This window comes from Petromyzon marinus, chromosome 45, assembly GCF_048934315.1.
Source record: "Petromyzon marinus isolate PM22_M1 ecotype Great Lakes invasive population chromosome 45, UKy_Petmar_22M1.pri1.0, whole genome shotgun sequence".
Taxonomy (NCBI): Eukaryota; Metazoa; Chordata; class Hyperoartia; order Petromyzontiformes; family Petromyzontidae; genus Petromyzon; species Petromyzon marinus.
This window is the reverse complement of record NC_133711.1, coordinates 11,369,766-11,389,834: the sequence shown is the minus strand read 5'-3', so window position 1 is coordinate 11,389,834 and position 20,069 is coordinate 11,369,766. Positions and strand designations below refer to the sequence as shown.

The 20,069-nt window shown below is 48.0% G+C and overlaps 2 protein-coding genes across 6 annotated transcripts in view; one reads left to right on the top strand and one right to left on the bottom strand.

Moving 5' to 3' along the window:
• The window catches only part of LYRM4 (LYR motif containing 4), a 28,967-nt gene extending 26,152 nt beyond the window's left edge, over positions 1-2,815 (bottom strand). Inside the window, exon 1 of the mRNA XM_032971280.2 lies at positions 2,681-2,815. Coding sequence (XP_032827171.1) covers positions 2,681-2,766 — 86 coding nt within the window. The 5' untranslated portion in view covers positions 2,767-2,815. The remainder of the gene's footprint in view (positions 1-2,680) is intronic.
• The window catches only part of FARS2 (phenylalanyl-tRNA synthetase 2, mitochondrial), a 55,063-nt gene that overhangs the window by 24,172 nt on the left and 10,822 nt on the right, over positions 1-20,069 (top strand). The window contains exons 1-5 of one of the 5 annotated variants that reach the window (XM_032971277.2): positions 2,985-3,073; positions 4,239-5,087; positions 7,921-8,249; positions 8,943-9,108; positions 10,202-10,333. In XM_032971277.2, coding sequence (XP_032827168.2) covers positions 4,787-5,087; positions 7,921-8,249; positions 8,943-9,108; positions 10,202-10,333 — 928 coding nt within the window. In that variant the 5' untranslated portion in view covers positions 2,985-3,073; positions 4,239-4,786. Of the gene's footprint in view, positions 1-2,984; positions 3,506-4,238; positions 5,088-7,920; positions 8,250-8,942; positions 9,109-10,201; positions 10,334-20,069 lie in introns of those variants that run through there. The other 4 variants (XM_032971278.2, XM_032971276.2, XM_076074107.1 and 1 more) reach the window with 4 other exon arrangements.

Sequence of the window (20,069 nt, the reverse complement as noted above, 5' to 3'; positions counted from 1 at the left end):
TTTTCACGTATTTCACATCAAATTTTTCTCTCCCTTTCGAAATAGATGAGCGATAATTTTACAGCTAAGGATTCAATTTCTCAGGGCCGCATGCAATTTTGACTGCCGAGGGCTCCCCTGTGCATTGGCACTCGCTGCGCAATGGCAGTTAAAATTGCGGGATCGCTTAGATTTCCCAACAGGCAAATCCCACCACACTGAGCGATGTCAAGCATCTTAAGATTAACACTTCCTAAATCGTTAGCAACACACGGGGGCACCCAGGGCTCAACGCAGAGGTCAAGTCTGGCTGCTCCCCTAGTTGCCTTCAACGAGGTTGCCGGCACAAGCCGCTGCACACTGCTGTAGGCTCAGTGTTCCGAGTTTGGACCATGGTTATTAAAACGAATTGAGATTTCTGTGTAAAAGTAAAATTTATATGCAATATTGCCCCCCACTACCAGTGGTTGAGAGTCATCCAATCAAGTCCAATAATTCATCAAGGATAATGCTGTGGATGCCACCATGTCTCACTATTGCTTCCTTCCTTCTGCCAGATCCTATATCAATCATAGTTGATAAGACTGCAAAGGGCTGCTGTTATAGTATTTTGCCATCTGGCTTTGAGTCTTCCCCTCGGTCGCACGTCTCACAAAGTAATCCCAATTTTATAGACCCCCGGAGGTCAATGCGCCAAGCTGACCTCCGACTAGGGTTTCATTGCAGTGCCTTCTGATTATGAGTCTGGTGATCCAAACTATTTTATTTTACCAGGTAAGGACCACGGAGCTATACAGATATTTTTCAGAAGCGATACTTGGCTACAAATCATAGCTCAACGAAGTGGCTTATGTTGTCATTTATAGCAGCCAAATAAACTAAACGAATATTTCTAAATGTGGAGGAAAATACAGGAGATTCCAAAGAAAAATCCAGGCGACCACCAGGAGAGAAACATGCAAACTCCAAATATACAGCTGTCAAGGTCGGGGTCGAACCCACGACCTCCTGTATACCAGGCGAGGTAGTTGACATTTCACCACCGCGGCGCCCCAAGCACAGCTCCAGCTGATAGCAATGAAAAAGACAAGAGGGGATCAAGGCTAAGATTTGACGCCACCACATCCTGCTACACTTCCTTCCCATAGATCTCTCAACTGCTGCACATGATTTCCAATATCCGCTCCTAGTCTCATCAGGACCTATACCCTGATATTTTAGGTCCTCCCCTTGTAACAGTCGTCCGTTGAAGAGCATGCTTAGTCTCATCACCACGACCGTGGTCTGGGTGCCACTCCCAATATCCGTCTCAGTAACCTGCCCTCCTTCACACACATACCACCCATCACAAATGCCTCTTGCTGTTTATATATCTACGTGGATGATTTAAATGCAAGGATAGTCATACACACAAAAAGCACGTGAGAACCATTTTTTTCGATTCGTGTATGATATATGTAATGGTTGTGTGACCCGTCCAACCAGAAAGGGCATTATTATAGATCTCGAAAGGTAAGCAGAGTTGAGTATGCTCAATGTTGGGATGGGGAAAAGGAATGAGAATACCAGGCGTTGCAGCCTCGTGCTGCAACGTGGCCGGGAGATGACAGCACACCAAAGTATTCCTGCAGCTATTTGCGGAATTTGAAGGGCTAACCCTGTGTGAGAGTGTGTGGCAGGTTTTCTCCAGATACTCCAGTTTCTTACTAGCCCAAACGCTCACTATGGTAAAAGACATTTCGAACCATCCCGATGCAGGACCCTCACGTGTGGGGACTCCGTGAGGGTTCCTGGATAAATAAAGGGCAACGTTACGATAATAACCACAGTTGACTTTCAATAAAGCGGTACCTGTTCTTTTGGGGGCTAGAGGCGTGATATTAATAGCGCTAAAGATACATTTAAACAGCAATAAATATGAAAAGACTGCTAATAATTCCGACACGATGATGGCACAACTGATAAATAACGACAGTCAAGGGCAGAAGGATCTCAAAAATGGCTCGGGCCACAAAGCCACAACAAAATGGGAGTTGTTCATCGACCAGGGAGAAATAATACATGAAGTCAAAAAATACTTATGGTTCCATCAATCCAATCATGTTAAGAACCCTGAGACGCAATTGGAAAGGGCATTCGTATGTCAGTGGATAAGTAATCATAGAAGCACATGTTACGTACTACGAAGTGTAAATCTGTTTATAGACCCGGGTGAGGTGAAGATAATTGTAATAATGATGCCATTAACGGCATCATTGATATTGCGTACTTTATTAACAGTGACAGCGGGGAGGGCAGGAGGGGGATCGTTTGCTCCGTTTTGAGGCCTTTGTGCGTGAATGGCGCTATGCATCTTGCCGTTGTTGACTTATAACGCCACTGATGCGGGTCGCGGGTGCGTCGTGCAGTGCGCCAACCACTACGCTGACCCTCGACCATGACCTTACAACACAATCGGCACCAACCGCAAACACCGACTCTACCCTTGCACCCAACACACGTCAACAGCAACATCCACCACACGGGCGTGAGCAGCCGATACAAGCGCGACCCTCGTCAAGGGTAGAGACACACGCACACATCCCACTCAGCGCCCTATCAAGAGCATAGGCCTGATCGCGCAGACCAAAGCGCCCGGGGTTCCAAGAGCGCGAACCCCGGCGCTGGTCAGCACCGCGCGCCCGACCCCGAGCCCCCGGACCTGTAGCTGTAGCTCGTGAAGCGGCCGCTCTCCCGCAGCAGAGCCTTGTACAGCGCGAGCACGCTCGTCCTGCTGGGCGCTGCCATGACACCTTGTCGGGGTCCTTAAGCTGCGAGGACGCACGGGCTGGGGCGTCCGCGGCGATTGCCCGATTTAAAGGGGGACGCGTAATGCGGCGGTGGGGTTTATACGCTACGATGCATACGTGCGAGCGCAACGGCGTTTTTTTATTTTTAGCGCGCCGAGCAATTGGCCGTAAACGCGAGGCTGGGAGTGGTAGCCTTCATTGTTAACGGAGATTCGCGGTCGGTACGAATGTTGGGCGCGCGTCCACGGGCAGCCCGGACGCGTGACGTCGCCAACAGCTGACGGTCGGCGACGCGCGTGGCTCAGGTGGGGACGCAAGGGCCGCCGCCGCTGCTGCTGCCGTTGTGTGATAAAGTAACGGCACTTTGCTCAATCCACTGCTGGATGAGCTGTCGTTAATTATCTAGCTTCAACCTATTTCCTAAACAGTCGGTTGTACCTCCCTTGGCACTGTTCTGTCGTTGCGTATATGGCAGCGGCAATATGCTCGAGGTCTGATCGCCAAGAGAGGGCTTCGGGAGAGAGTCCGTGGCGTCGCTTCGCTCTTCCTCCTCCACTGCAGGAGCGCAGACTACGGCGGTTTTAACTGTGCGATCCCTAGTTTGGGTTGCATAGCCACAATCGCAGAACTGTGGCTTGTCTTTCATTTGACATCCACGAAGGAGATGCGCACGTCCTAATCACTTGCCACTCATCCTATCGCGACCAACAGTGTTGGGGCGACGCAGTGGCGAGATGGTAACTACCTCGCCTGATACTGTACAAGGAGGTCGTGAGTTCCATCACGACAATGACGATGCTTTTTTAAATTTGGAGTTTGCACGTTCTCCCCGTGGCCGCGTGGATTTGTCTCCGTGTCTTTCCGGTCTCTCCTTCCGCATTTAGAATCAACATGCGCTCAGAGTAGTTGACTGCCGCTTCCTTGAGCCATCATTTGTGGGCAGGTCGCTTCTGATAAAGAGCCGTATAGCTCAGTGGGCCTTACCTGGTCAAATAAAATAAAAATTGTTTATTTCCCGTGAACTTCGCCCATTGATTCCTCATCTCATCTTCTTGGTTCTTTCGGTAAAGTCTTTTTGCAAAGTGCTGATGTCCCTCGTTGGGTGTGGGTTGGACACGACGCATGAAGGGATTATGGGACGGTGGTCAAATGTGTACATGGATAGTCCTCGACGTAGGAACACCTTCCGTTCGTAAGCCGGATTGCCCTTAAGTCAGGCGTTTGTAAGTCGGGGACTGCACAAAATAATTGTGAAAATTCCCCAACGTCTCTATTCAGAAAATTCGATTAAATCGCCACCTTGATGGGGTTCCGCTGTTGTGTGTATTTAATAAGCCATTCAAACTTTATTCCTTTAAAGACGACGTCATTAAACCATGGCACATTTTCCTAAATTAGCATCCTCGGTGTCTTGTGCGTCGTGTTGTTTGGTGCCTCGCATTAACGCCGGGATTTTCACGCTTGTTCCAGGTGATGCTCGTGACGCTTTCGCCATCTTTTCGGGGCAGCAGCTGCCCCACCCCTGCCCCCGTTAGGACTCCGTTAATTGGCATTGATCAGCTCTAAAACATTTACAGCTCATTGCCGCTCAACTAAGTTAACTAAGGCGTATGTATAAAATATGTGCTGTAGTGACCAATGATTAAATACGCTGCCAATAGGTACGTTTGAATTGTTAACGGCTTATAATTTTTTATTTGGATATAAATCGGCACGCACTTATTTTACACCCGCAGACCACTGCCTCAAGATAGTTCCTCGGATAAAAAATAAAGTCACTGTCATCGCTCATCACACGAATCCTTTGTAAAGGCTAGGAGCAGTGTGAAGGAAGGTGCTTCGAAAAAAATAATTAGTAATTATTTACGCGAACGGAATTACAATTCAGGCAGTTTCTCAAACCTCATTCGCTGCACGCGCCCTGCCACGATTCCTTGCCGCCCTACCCACGGCGCATCGCTCTCCACAGAACACGGGCCCGCACTTAACGCCTGCGATCAAAGAACTAAAATCAAGAGATGAGCGTCGGCGGGCGGGTGAGCTTCCCTGGTGCGTGGCGGTGGAACACTCGCTCGCGGTGGGGGGCCTGCCGGCAATGGGGGGCCAGGGGAACAGGGGGCGCCGTGACGGCGGCGTGGCCGGCACGAGCGCGTTGCTCGGAGCGGGACGGGCCCCGGGGTGGCACCGTCGCAGTGCTGGGCCGCTCGTACGACACGGACGATGTGACCAACGTGACGCCGCACATCCTGGGGCTTGTCGGGCGGCAGTTGCACAACCAGGAGCACCACCCGCTGTGGCTCATCAAGGAGCGCATCAAAGGTGCGCAGCGATCGGGGGCGCGCGGCGATAGGGGAGCCCAGAATTCAATATTCGCTCATCAACACCCGGTGTTCACTCGGTGTCAGAGAGCACTTAGTACCCAGCACCCGTTATTAATTAACCAGCACTCAGTACCCAGCACAAATGGCACCAAGTGCTCAGAATTAAATATTCACTGATCCAGCATGCCAGCATTCAATTCTTACCACCCAAAATTCAATAGCTACCACCCAGAATCCAGAATTCAATACCTACTTCCCACAAATTAAATTCCTTCTACCAAAAAATGTAGACGTCTGCACGTAGTCCCTACCATTTCATAGTTAGTACCCAGATTGTGAATTCACACAATTACTCAGGATGCAGTACACAGCATTCAGTGCACAGAATTCAGTATGCTGAATTCAGTGCTCTGTATTCAGTACACAGCACTCAACAGCTCCCGCCCAGCACTCTCTTCCCATTCTCGAGCACTCTTATTAGCACCACCCAACGCTCGCTGGAGCAACGGTAACAAAACATTTTCACGTGCAGTTTTTATCTGGCCTCGCCGTTTTTTCTGCCACGCATTGAAAACACAACCTTGCTCAAAACAACACAATTGGCAGCAGCAACAACGACAACAAAATCCCTTTCCTTATGCAGGCATTTCTGGCGAAAGGAAAATTATTATCATCGCCGCGGATAATTTCACCGCGCTCACGGAATTGCGCCGGCCTCGGTGCACAATTGATGCATGGAGCCGCGACGGGTGAACCGGCACACCTTTATTCTGCCGCCCACGTCGCCATTAAATATTTACCGATGTTGTCTCGGCTCCGATTGCGTTTCGGATGCGCCGCCGAGATACGCTGCTCGGGAATAATTAAGCAGATATTCCTCCTCCCCCTTTCTCGTGGGCTCGAGAAATACTCGCGCCTTCCAGGTTTGACTCCCCACGTGGCAGTAAAATATTTATTAAGGCCATTGTCTCATCCAATGCCTCCCCTAGGTTGGCTCAGCCTGGATTGAACACCTGGCACAGAGAGTTTGATTCACACGAACGCGCACGAATGAGCACGCGTGCTTAAATTTGCGCGCGTGAGTGCATCTGTGCATCTGTACACGTGGTGTGTGTTGGGAGTGGAGGCATCCTGGTTAGCACATTTTTCTACCAACCCAGCAACTTGAGTGGGGCAATGGTTAGCGCAATGCGTAATGAAACCAACTACTAGTTATGGGCCTCCCCTAGGTCGACTCATCCTTAAATTAGTTCCTGGTGCCATGTGCAAACAATCAGCGCTTGGGGAGACAAAGGCAGCCAGGCATCGGACAGGCCACACCAGCCCCTCGTGCGCCGAGCCTGCCGTAAGTGCTCTCTAACAGCACTTACCCCAACAGTCTGTACGGCTATTGGGGGGAGATCTTTATCTTCATACGGGCACGTGCGTTTGTGTGCAGCACGCAAACTAGGGCACACAACCATACCTGGGCCCCAGTGCCACATTCTCAAAACGGCGCTTGTTAAAATCTCGCTCTTACTCGCGTCGGAATAAAAACATCGGCACGAGAAAGTGACGCACGCGCGCTTTCGCCGGCATCTGGCACGCCATGTGTCTCTTTCAGGCTGAGCTGACCTGAGGGAAGACCCTGGCTGGCTACATCTCTCAATTAGCGGCAATTACTACACGAGGCACGCCCCAGCACAGTCTGCTCAAACTTACACATGGGTCGGGGCGGGGGGGGCGGTGATGGCGGGGTGGGTGGGCGGGCGGTGGGGGGGTGGGCGGTGGGGGGGTGGGATCTTGAGGAGAGGGAACTGACAGCGTTTTTCCTGCCGGCCCCCGGGTTGAGCGATGATGCGCCGTACGTCGCGCAGCGTCCGCTAATTGATGCGGCGCCTGGGCTTGCGCGAATGACGTTGGAAACTCGTGAACGCGCGCGGGGGTCCCTGAGATAGTTGAGAATGACTACGTCTGCATTGACAGCCTCTTGGAAGTTGCGTTAGGCTTTTTTGAAATATTTCTCAATGCTTCCGTCTCCTTCTGTTTGATCGGAACGATCGAGCCGTTGTCGACCGACCGCTCGATAGAGGCCTCCCCATGCCACGTGGGGGGCGTGGGGATTGGGTGGAGAATCTCACAGCACGTGATGACCTCCGTGTGATCTACCAACCCCACCTGTGCTGGTGTGATTGTGAGCGTGCGCGCACCGGGAGAGGGAGGTCAGCTGATTAAAAATGTGGCCACAGGAGGATATTTGCTGTACCAGCCTTCATGGATCCCCTTTGCCTACTCACAGCCCTTTGGCTACTCCGCATGGTTCCACTTGGCTCCTGTACATGCGTCCCCTTGGCTACTTGGCGCCGAACCTCAAAATCTTACCCCTAGTGTGGATAAAGCAATCTAACGGAGTGGTCCTAAAAGCCGTGGCCATCTCTTGAAAACTGAATAGCTTCCAGCACGTTGTTGCGAAACGTCGGACATCGCGCCCAACTACGCCTGACAGTACATCCCGTAAACGCATCGGACACCCGCACAGCGGCACAGCCAAGAAAGCCTCCGCAGTAGCATTCAGCTAAAGAATTCGTAATATTTTTACATTGTGTTTTATTTGTTCAAATATTTCACCTGGAAAAATCCCCCACTGATTGAAAATATCGTTTGCAAGGGTGCCCAGGGAGTCGCCCGACTCACCGATAGCAAACAAGTAATGAAACGTACGCAGTCGAATGAATAACCGTCGCCACACGCCCGTCCGCGCTTCACCGCAGCCACCGCCGTTGTCACGTGTTTCCCCCCGCCCCCCCCACCCCCTCGCCTCCACTGGCGCCGCCGGCCACCGCGCGCCGCAGACTTCTTCTACAAGAGTTTCACGAACCGGCGCGGCAACCCGCTCTTCTCGGTGTACGACGCGCTGCCGCCCGTCGTGACACTGGAGCAGAACTTCGACAGCCTGCTGGTGCCTCCTGGCCACCCGAGCCGGCGGCGCAGCGACAGCTACTACGTGAGCGGGCGCCACATGCTGCGCGCACACACGTCGGCGCACCAGCGCGACCTGGTTCGCTCCGGCCTCAACGCCTTCCTGGTGGCGGGAGACGTGTACCGGCGAGACGCCGTCGACTCCACGCACTATCCGGCCTTCCACCAGCTCGAGGGCGTGCGGCTGTTCGACCGCCACTCGGTGAGACACCAGACGCCTCCCTGCCCCCGGCTGCCATGTAGCCCGGCTCTCGTCTGTGGGTTGACCTTTCTGTGTGCACGCATGTGTGTGTGCCATTGTGGCCCTCGTAGATGCTTGCTAACAGCACTTGCCCCAACAGTCGTCGTTAAGGCTATGCGGGGGTGTCTTTGTGTGTGTGTGTTGACCCCTGCGTGGGGAAAGGTAGTGTAGCGTCTTGTGCACTGCGTTATGAACCCAGTGTGCCGGGGGTGGCGAGTTTATTCCGAGCTCCGCGATGGGGAGCGACCGCTCTGCCGCAATCATTCCTGGTCTAAACGCCCCCACCCACCCACAGACTCGCCCATGTGTGTTGTGTGTCAGTGTGTGTCAGTGTGTGTGGGGAGCAGTAGTGTAGCGGTTAGCTCGCTGCACTACGAACCTTGCGACCCAGGTTCCGTTCCCGATCATGGCCAACACCTGGGACGACTATCTCAACCGGTGCTGGGCCTCCCCTAGGTCGACTCAGCCTCAAATGAGTACCTGTTGCAGTGTGTAAACATCGCCACTGCAGAGACAACGGCGGCCGGGCATGGTGTTGGCCAACCACCCCCTCGTGTGCCGTGCCAGCCTTCATAGGTGCTACTCGCTAACAGCACTTGCCCCAAGAGTCTGTTAAGGCTATACGGAGGATCTTTGTCTTTGTGCGCACTGCAGCTGTTTGCGGAGGTTCAGGGCTCAGGCGCGGAGGGCCTGCGTCTGTTTGAGAGCGGCGCGAGGACTCCACTCAAGCAGGAGACGCACACCATGGAGGCTGTCAAGCTCACCGAGTTCAACCTCAAGGAGACGCTACAAGGCCTCATGGGATACCTCTTTGGGGAAGGTGCAGGCCGAAAAATATTGCTTTTGGGATCTTTATCATTACGAGCATGAAATCAACTTTGGTCGAACAAAACATCAGCATTCAATCCCTTCCCTCTGGAACCCAAATTCCCTTTATGTGGATTTAATCAGCACGCTACCAAACAGCTCTCCTCTCTAATCTGCAGCTTTTAGCTCAGCACTTGAATTTTGTGCACACAATCGCGACGCTGTGAGCTGAGAATGATCTGGCATCCGTTCCTTGATGAGTCTCTCCTCTCTCAGTCGGTCGTTTGCAACAAACCCAATTCTCTGCGATTGTTTCTAATCCCATTTTATACTGTCCCTGATCTCACTTCTGTACCTCGTTTGCGACAGTATTGTTCGTGTTTACCGATGGAATGCAAAGTTTTCCTTTCAATTATGACTTCTCACATTCAACCATTCATTGGCTCATTGAATTAATCAATCCCTAATTTAATCGTTCAATCATTCTCATGCAATTACTAATTCACCCATTCAGTAATTTAGTCTTTTATTTTCAATCATTCATATTAATTAACTTAAAAATGTAATCTTACAATCGCCTATTCAATCACCCACTGAATCATTCATTATCTCATTCAGTCACCCCATGAATAAATAATTTTCCCACGCAACCCTTCAGCCTGTCTGCTAGCTTTGACAATATGTGTCTATTTCCATTTAGCCTCTGAGCTTCCCCTGTAGATCTCTTAGCTCTGTGCGTTTAGCTCTAAATTCCACTGGTCCGCTGTCACCGGCTGACCCAAGGTAATTTTTTCACGCGAGACTCGCTTTCTCATTGGGTCCTCACCTGGAGAAACACTCAATCAATGATGGAACCGCGCTCATGGGGAGGAGACCGACGGACCGTTGTATCGCCAGGAAATGCATCATTCATGCGTTCATTCATCTGCTGATCGGGGGAAATGTTCATCCAGCAATGGATGGATGATGGCTGATTCCGAAGATAACGATCGGTGTGGCCGCTAGATTTCAGTTCAGTCCAGGTAACGGCGTTGGCGCTGTACTCCGTGCCGGGTGTTGCCAGCCAAAGTTTAACCGCTTATCCGCTGATGTGCTACGCGGGGCAGGCGTGCAGTGGAGGTGGGTGGACTGCACCTTCCCCTTCACACACCCCTCCTTCGAGATGGAGGTGCTGCACCATGGCAGCTGGCTGGAAGTCCTCGGCTGCGGAGTCATGGAGCAGCGGATTCTGGATGGCGGTAAGAGCATCTACACATTGGCAGTGGCCACAGTGCCACTGGGATCCGCTTGGTAGAAATCCACCCCACTTGGCTCATCCCACCTCCAATCCGTTCCACTTAGATGTAATCCAGTTTTCCATTAAAAACCAGTACCATCAACTTTACAACACTCCACTCCATTCTACTACACCCCATACTACTTTGGTCCATGTATTCCGTTCCATTCCACTTCACTGCACTCTACTCCACTCCATGTTGTTGCGATGCTGCATGGTATAGATGCAGTGCTGGAGCTCGGAAATCGAGTGCCCCGCTTCAGTCTTGTCGGGTCGTGGAGGGGTTAACGAAAACACTTCTGGCATAAAATTACCACCACGTGGCCAATCCAAAAACACAGTATGGATAAAGGATCATGTGTGTCATTACCATAGGCAACAATGATGCTGGATAAAGGCCTACCTAACGATGTGAATTTTTTATATATATAGCAAACACCCATTAAATTAATCACATTGCCATATAGCAATGTGGATGTCATCTTCAGCCAAGATCGATCCTCTGCTGGATGATAAAGGTCTCAAGTTATGGCCATCGCTTACTTGGAAGCTGTATCTGTATCCATTTTATCAATGGGTATTTTCGCGACGGCCTACATACAGAACAATTTACATCAACATTAAAAGACAATTTATATATTTTTTAGATATTGTTTTCCTTGCCTCGAACCTCTGATTAGCACAGTTTGCGACGCACGGTGGGAAAGTTCAACATACATACACACTGCACTTTGAACTACTATATACTACTGTTGCATATGCCGGGTCTTGAAAATTTAATGAAAATAATAAAAATTAAATGAAAGTTGGAAAAATGTGTAAATATCCGAATTTATGTTAATTGTGTAATTATGTGCATGCATTATGTTAATTAGATATATGATCATATTAATTTATGCAGATGTGTGTGATTATGCTAATGCAAGCCGTTATGATAATTAGGCCCTGCCTCGCTGTCGAGGGTCGTATCATCGATTGGGATAATACAATTAATTGTATGAAGTTATGCAGGTGTGCTGTAAGTGTGCTAGATTAAGCTCGGCTTCGTTGTCTAGGTTCGTATTATCGATCGGGATAATACAATTATTCTTGCTTTAACATTTACTGATTATGTATTAGTGTGTTATGTCAGGTCTCCAAATTCAAATCTCACCGCAGGACACAGTTCTTATAATTAAGATTATTATGCATGAACTTCAGAAGGAACCACTCAGACACTTCTGTGTTAAGCAATTTTAATTTCTAAACAAAACCTTAACACTCTAATATGCAAATTCTTATGCTTGAAATTGTCAACATACTACTCCAGGTGTTCCCCTCATTGATCCATACATTTAACCCTCAATGGTCACGTTTGTTAACTGGGTAACAGTACAATTGATTATTCCTCAGAGTACGCGAGCATACATGGCGAGAGGAAAAGTCATTAAACATTCATGCAATGGTATTCATACGAAGGGCAATAAAGAAACATGTCCCGAAGGCAAGAGTAGTTATCAATTAATTCATTGGTAAGATTATGCAATTAAAAAGAAAATATGAACGACTAAAATACTTCTAAATGACCGTATCCACGTAACTCAATGGGCAGCAATGTTCTTCACGATCAGTTGATATTTAATGCACCACCTTGGAATGGCAACCCTTCTTGAAACACAAAGATAACTTTTTGAAACAATCTTATTTGTCCCGATATGCGTGTTGTGTGTCTTCTTTGCCACTTGTTCAATTCTTTGTGTAAAGCAGACGCCGGGTGATGCGTCGTGAGGGTGTGAGTGTGGGGGAGGGTCATACAAACAGCTTCGTTCTCTCTTGCTCGGGGCGGCCACAGTTTCTGTCCACAGCTGGGTGGAAGAGTCGGCACGACGCTCGCCGTCTGTGCGAGACGATCCGTCGTCAGAAAGCGCCCGCAGCTCGTCTGCTGGCTGCAGTTCCTCACTCTTGTCTTGGTTCCCAGCCGGTGCTGGTCGGTGTGCGTGTGGGTCGAACCCACGGCGCGCTCGCTGGCGCTGACACTCCTGCTCACGGGCGGCTGGTCAGGCTCTTTCCCCTGCTGGATGAGCCGAGTCGGCACAACGCTTGTCCGCTGGCAGCTGTCACCCTTGCTTGGTGGTGCTGGTGGCGCTGCTGCGCACTCTCTCTTGCTCCGTCTCTCTCTCTGGCGATGCTCGATTGCGCGTGCAGCTCTTCACCCTTCTTCCAGGAGGGCTCTTGCTGTGAGTTGCTCGTCGCTGGCTGGATCACTCACTCTCAAAACTTGGAAATTGTATTTGCACACCTCTTACACAACTCTGATAGCTTAGTACGATACAGCTTATCGCAATCCTCGATTCTGCAAGCGACTCAAAACATCAGGATGAATGTAGAATACACTTCCAGCGATACTCTGTCGGTCCATGCCTAACTCAGCACCTAACATCACCTCGCCCCTCTTCTCTGCGAGACACAGCACCCATTGCTAATGTCTCGAGGCCATGCCCCAGAGCTGGCTTGCTGTCCCTTGCCGAGCTTAAATGTGAAATTCTCTCTCCTCTCTCCGCGTCTCTTGCGAGAGAGAAAAAAACAGATGTCCTCTGTCACCGTCCTCCTCCCGTGGCAGCAGCGGTCTGGCTGCCCCCCCCTTTTGACCTTTGACTGTTTTACCATCACATTTTGTTTGTTTGCATTCCCAACCTCTCTCTTCGTGGTTTCTCCTATTAGGGAGGGGAGGCACTCTCCCTTCATACGTATTTTATGGCTACCATGTGTTTGTGTCAAATTGTTGAAGACAAAGGTGGCCGGGGAGGCTCTGATTTCATGGAATACATTATCTGGTCTTGTGTGTTTGACCTATTTCTTGTATCTATTTTGAGTTACCCTAGGTCTCATCTCTTATGATTATTATTTGGTTTATGTTTAACCAAGATTTGTAATGTCATTAGTTGTTACCACCGGTATTTCAAGGGTTTTATTACTTTTTGCTCCCTATCTGCATCCAGGGATTCGTGCTTTTTATTCTCGAGGTCAGAGATATAGCTTAGTTTGGAATTAAGCTTTCGTGATTGCAGGAACTCATGTACTTTGGTTCTGTTGGTAAGTCACGTAGATAGAAAGATACAATAAGAAATAATATAAGGAATACTGCAGTCTATAATGTCGTCTTATTCTTATAGCCAAGCTTCAACTTTTTCCATACAAAAAAAATATATCAGTTATAATGTCCGTTTGCCCTGTGCTCTGTGTCCGTGCCTGTGATTCTGGATATTTGTTTGTGAACTTTCCTTTGGCAATCTGGAGATTTTGCAGATAGTCGTTAACCTCCCTTTGCCCCGGAGTTTATTATTTAATGGCCTTTTACGACCTCCAGATGTTTGTGGGAGGTAGCGGGTTTGAGGGGTTTATTTATGTATTTTATCGATTATTATATTTAAAAAATAGCAGAATTATTTTTAATAGCAATGTTTGGAAAAAGGCCTATATATACAACACTACACTACTATACACAACTTTGCACTACAGTATACATTACACTACTAGACAATACACCACTATACTATATCGAAAACTCATTTCTTTAGAACTGCTTTTTGTGTTTAGTTTGTTGTCTTTCCCCCGCAACTCCAATTTGCACAGTTGGCTACATACGGTACGAAAGAAGTTCAACATCTCCATGCTGCCAATGCGTTGGTAATGTCTTAATCACCTCAAAGAAGCTGAAAGTAGTTTGAGCAAAACGTTGTACGTTGGTGTTGAATCCAGGTGTGAAAAGTCTAAAACCACCAGTGAGGAGATTTATTGGTCAGAATTTGAATGAACATGTTGGCTACGTATAAATAACATCGTGCCAAGCGTGGCAATCTTATCGGGTGTGCGTAAGGGTTTAATGGCGCTAATTTTGGCAAAAAAACCACCACTACCACGTGGCCTAACCCAAAAACAAATATGGATCATTGCACTGGCTACAAAAACCGACATTTTGAGTACCGCTTGTTGCTCGCCGCTTGGCGTTTTGGGCCTGTGGGCCTGTGCTTGGCAAACTGTGAAGAAAGAAAGATAAGAAAAAATGGTACCCCGATCGTGGAGTTGAACCCACGGACTCAGCTTGGCGGTTCGGCGTCGGTCCCGCGAGGCTTCGCCGCCACGCCGGCCCCGCGGTGGGTGCGGCCGCGTGACGGGCGTCCCCGCAGCGACCTTGCCACGGGTTACTGATTGCGCCGCGGTGGCTATTGGCATCCACGAGCAGGACATTTGTACCAGAGGACGGGCGTGGGGGCGGCGTGCTGGGGGGTGGCGAGTTTATTCCGGGCTCCGCGATGGGGGGGGGGTGACCGCTATCCCCCAATCAGCCCTGGTCTAAACGCCCCCAACCCACCCACAGACTTGCCCGTCTGTGTTGTGTGTCAGTATGTGTCAGTGTGTGTGTGGGGAGCGGTAGTGCAGCGATTGGCGTGCTGTGCTAAGAACCTGGCGACCCGGGTTCCATTCCCGCTCACGGCCAACGCCCGTGATGATTATCTGAACCGGTCCTGGACCTCCCCTAGGTCGACTCAGCCTTAAATGAGTACCTGGTGTGGTGTGTAAACATTGCAACTCGGGAGACAAAGGCGGCCGGGCGTGGTGCTGGCCACCCACCCCCTCACCGTGCCAGCCTTGATAGGTGCTCACTAACAACACTTGCCCCAACAATCTGTTAAATGCTGTACGTGGGACCTTTGTCATTGTGGGATTGATATAGCAGCGGTTAATGCTCCGCACGCCAGAGTTCGATTCCCACTCAGAGCCAAAATTGGTGACAAATATCTGAACGGGTCCCGGGCCTTCCCCTAGATCTATTCAGCCTTAAATAGGTACTTGGTGCGGTGTGTATACATCAGCATTGAGGAGACAAGGGCGAGTGGGCAAAGCACTGGCCACACCATCTTGTATGCCGTGCAGACATTAATAGGCGCTTCATAACAACTTGCCTCAACAGGCTCTATGGAAGCGAGGGTGTGGGGTGTGTGTGAATGTGCGTATGTGTTGTGTGTATGTGTTGTGTGTATGTGCCTGTGTGCATGTGCCTGTGCGTATGCTTGTGCATGTGTGTGTGTGGGTGCGTATGCTTGTGCATGCGTATGTGTGTGTGCCTGTGCGTATGCTTGTGCGTGCGTATGTGTGTGTGCGGGTGCGTATGCTTGTGCGTGCGTGTGTGCCTGTGGGTATGCTTGTGCGTATGCTTGTGCGTGCGTACGTGTGTGTGCTTGTGCGTGCATATGTGTGTATGCGGGTGCATATGCTTGTGCATGCGTGTGTGTGTGCGTGCTTATGCTTGTGTGTGCGTGCTTATGCTTGTGCATGCCTACGTGTGTGTGTGCATGCGTATGTGTGTGTGCACGTGTGTGTGGTTTTCTTAAACAGCCGCTTTCTATCCGAGATTGGATTTTTTTCCCCAAATCAATTGAACGTAGCTGTCCCAGTTTAAAATAATATGAAGGCGGATAAATAAATAAATAAACATCACTAACGAAAGGTCACCTCGGAAGGCCTTTATCCGAGCATGTTTGATTTGCTGTGCACTCCTGTTTTCACGAGAAACTTAAATTCATGTTGGAATCTCAATGGTACGGATAAATACTGGCCATCACTTTTTTATTTTCAGTTTTAAAGGCCTGTAATGTTTCCCTGCTGTTTGCTTTTAGCTGGGTATTTTCAATGTGCGAGCGCGTGAGAGAATGGTGAATGCGTGAGTGAATTAATGAGTTACTGACTCTGTGAGAGAGTGACTAATAGAGTGAGTGAATGGGTTAAATGCGTGAATGACTGAATGAGTGGGTTACTAATTCAAGGAGAGAGTGACTAATTGAGTGAATGTGTGACTGAGTGGGTTACTATATCAATGAGAGAGAGTGACTTAAGTGAGCAAATGGGTGAAAGCGTGAACGATTGAGTGAGTTACCGATTGAATGACGGAGTGACTAAGCGAGTCAGCGGACGAATTCATGATTGGGTGAATGAATGAGTGGTTCAAGGAATGAGCACGAGTGGGCTCGTGATTAATCGACTGAGTTCGCAAGTAGCACGGGGTGGGTGAGCGAATAAACATGTGAGAAACTGCATGTGTCAACGAGTGAATAAATTACTACAGTAAACCCTCGCTAAGCGAGAGTTCTGGATTCGAGGGTTTTGCACATTCGCGAGTTTACTAAGAGTATAACAATTCCCTATCCGCGACCCGCCAGACTCCAGTGTTCGTGAAACGTCAGACCCCCGACACGAGGGAGGTGCGTACAGAATGTTGTTACATTTGAAACGGTCTGTGAAGATTAGGCACGCTCCCTCGGCTGCCTGCTCAGTCCACTGTCTCGCAGTTAGCCTCCTTTGAACTCGCTATTGTGCAGTTTTACTTCATACGTACTTAGAGTTTTACAGACTCGTTTATACATTTTAGTATGAACGAGTTGACTTGTGAGGTCCATTAAAAAGAATGCGAATGCAATCAGGGAAAGTGTTGCGGCTAGCGCTCCCCAGAGTGCTAACATAACAGCTATACGGTGTTATCAAACGCCTGCATCTCCCGAGGAGTCATCCTCCTGAATTCCTCACCACCACCTTCATGTCGTCAAATCATTATCATCAAAGGTAATACAAAAAAAACACATTGTTCTTTATAATTTATAACGTATTTATTGTAGTCATCGTTTTTAAACATTTACCATTCCCCCCCATGTTCACTCGTACCAGGAACGTAACTACATTTTTTCCCATTGGAGCGAGGCTTCTGCGCTCATGAATTCTGCATTTGCAAGCGTTGTCAAGAACGTGACTCTTGCGGTTAAAGAGGAGGGTTTTATAGTACGTGTATGATTGAGTGAAGGAGTGAATAAATGAGTGGGTGAGTGATTTTGTCAATGTGTGTGAATGAATGGGTAAGACAGTGAACGACTATGAATTTGTAAACAGTTGAGTGAATCGGTGGGTGATGGAGTGAACGAGTGAGCCATGTATGTAAATGAACGGACCGAGCCGGTGTGTGATATGGTGTTTGAATGGAGTAGATGTAAGAATTAATTAATTAATTGGTGGGTCAATGAATGGATTTAATTGTTTGGCGACACAACGATCTATCCGTCTCCTGCCCACGAGGATGGTTTCATCAAACTGTGACTGTTTCATCACATTGACTGTCTGTGTTTCATCACACTGACTGTGTTTCATCACACTGACTGTGTTTCATCACACTGACTGTGTTTCATCACACTGACCGTGTTTCATCACACTGACTGTGTTTCATCACACTGACTGAGTGCGTTTCTCCAGGTTGACGACCCATTGAGATGGCGAGTATCGTCTAGAAGGGGGGTGATGACCCATGGGTCAGCCAGTGATAAGAGGCCGGTGGAGCTTAGAGCTGAAATTGCACAGAGCAAAGGGGTCTACAAGGGGGGGAGCTCGAGTAGCTCAATGGCAGCGATAGACAAATATTGTCAGAGCAAGCGCAGAAAAACAAGGAATTGCCATTGCGAGTCACTGCGCACACACAGGCTGAAGGACTGCGTGGGTAAATGAACGATTGAATTGACGAGCAAGTAAATAAATTAATGTGTGGATGAGAGTGAATGAATTTATGCAAACCAACACACCTGAACACGACCGTTTGTGTTATGGTCGAAACGTCTGAGAATTTTTATTGTTTTATATATATTTTATTATTTTGTTGTTTCCCTTCAACGTGACTTTACCGAAAGAACTAAGAATATGAATTACTGCAGTCACGAAAGCTTTAAATCAAAATTTAAGGTTTGTGATATCCAAAACCTGACTATGGCTTGGGAGACCTTCAGATCAACATTTCTCCAAATTCTTAATAAACATGCTCCGTTGGTTAAATTTAAAAATAAAGGCCACCGTCCACAATGGTTTGATCCTGTAATTACTAAGCTAATGAAAACTAGGGACAAGGCTTGGGCATCTGCTCATAAAAGTAACTTGGTAAATGACTGGCTAGAATACAGGATTTTAAGAAATAGATGCGTCAAAAAAATACGACATGCAAAAAATGCTTTCTTTTCAACTCTCCTGGAATCACATGGCAATGCCAGGATCTTCTGGAAAACAATCATATGCATTGAAAAGACATCCAAAACAGATAATCTGCCCGTTGCGTTAAACCGAAATGGGGAGTATTTTTCAGATCCCCCAAAAAGTCGACAATTTTAACCTTCGTTTTTAGGAAGCTGGTGACCTTTTCGAAAATGTTTTGGGAGTAACCCCAGCTCGTGCAATTTCGGAAACCACCTACCAAACATTAAACATTTTATTTCCAGCATATACACGAAAATAATGTTCTAAAACAACTGTCCAACCTCAAAGGGTCCTCCGCTACCGGTGCGGACAGTATTCCAGTTTTTACTTTGTTAAGTGTTGGTCACCTAATATACAAACCAATAGCCCATATTTACAACCTATCCATCAAAGAAGCATCAGTACCTATGGAATGGAAACACTCCTATGTTCGTCCACTTCACAAAGGAGGCCCGAAAGATGATCCAAATTACTACCGACCGATCTCAATTTTGTCTCCGTTAATGAAAATTTTTGAAAAATTACTAAACTATCAAATTAGCAGTTTCTTGTCGGCAAACAATATATTGATAAAAAAGCAGTACTGCGCCAGTCTTTTTCTTGACTTATCAAAAGCTTTGATACAGGAGACCACAACATCTTGCTAAGTCAGCTAGGTTTCCTCCGTTTCTCCGAACACGCAGTAAAATGGTTAAAAAATTACCTCTCTTCTCGCACCCAAACTGTCTTCTCAGATGGTTGGAGGTCAAACAGTGTTAATATAACAAAAGGGGTTCCACAGGGTTAAATCCTCGGCCCCCGCTTGTTCTCTCTTTATGTTAATGAATTAGGCACTGACCTGCATCATTCCAGGGTAAATCTTGTTGCAGATGACACGATACTGATTACTGCTGGCCGCTCTCCTGATGACGTGATTGCTAGGCTCCAGGGTGATTTCAACAAACTACAACATCAGCTGGTTGCTCTTAAACTAGTCCTGAATACCACCAAAACCAAGGTACTATGCTTCTCACCAGGACTAAAGCAGGACGTGATTTTTCCCCAATTACATTCAAAAGATAATTATCAAATAGCGTCAAGATCTATAAGTATCTTGGGGTCATCCTTGATTCAAAACTGAATTTTCTAGAACACATTGATTATATTGCTAAAAAAACAAAAATAAACCTTGGTTTTCTGTATCGACACATACACTGTTTTCCACCTATGTTCCGTTTGGAATTGATAAAAGCTACCATAATGGCTCTACTTGATTACTGTGACATCGTTTATAAATCAGCACCCAGTACTGTTCTGAAGAAGCTTGACTCAATATATCACTCAGCCTTAAGATTTGCATTGATCTGCCCATATAGGACCCACCACTGCGATCTCTACATTGGGTCAAACTTAACATCTATTAATGATCGACGTCTTATGCATCAGATATTATTTATTTACGATGTACTTACAAAAGAATCCGCAGATTACCTCATGGATCTCCTTATTGTTTCGGAAAACAAATATTAGCTAAGATCTTCGCTCATTTACTTGCTTCGCATTCCTAATTGCCTTACAAATACTGAAGACAGGGCTTTTGCTATAGATGCCCCCAGGGTCTGGAATGCTATCGCAAATAAACTCCAGCTTGGATCATTACCAACAAGACAATCACTCAA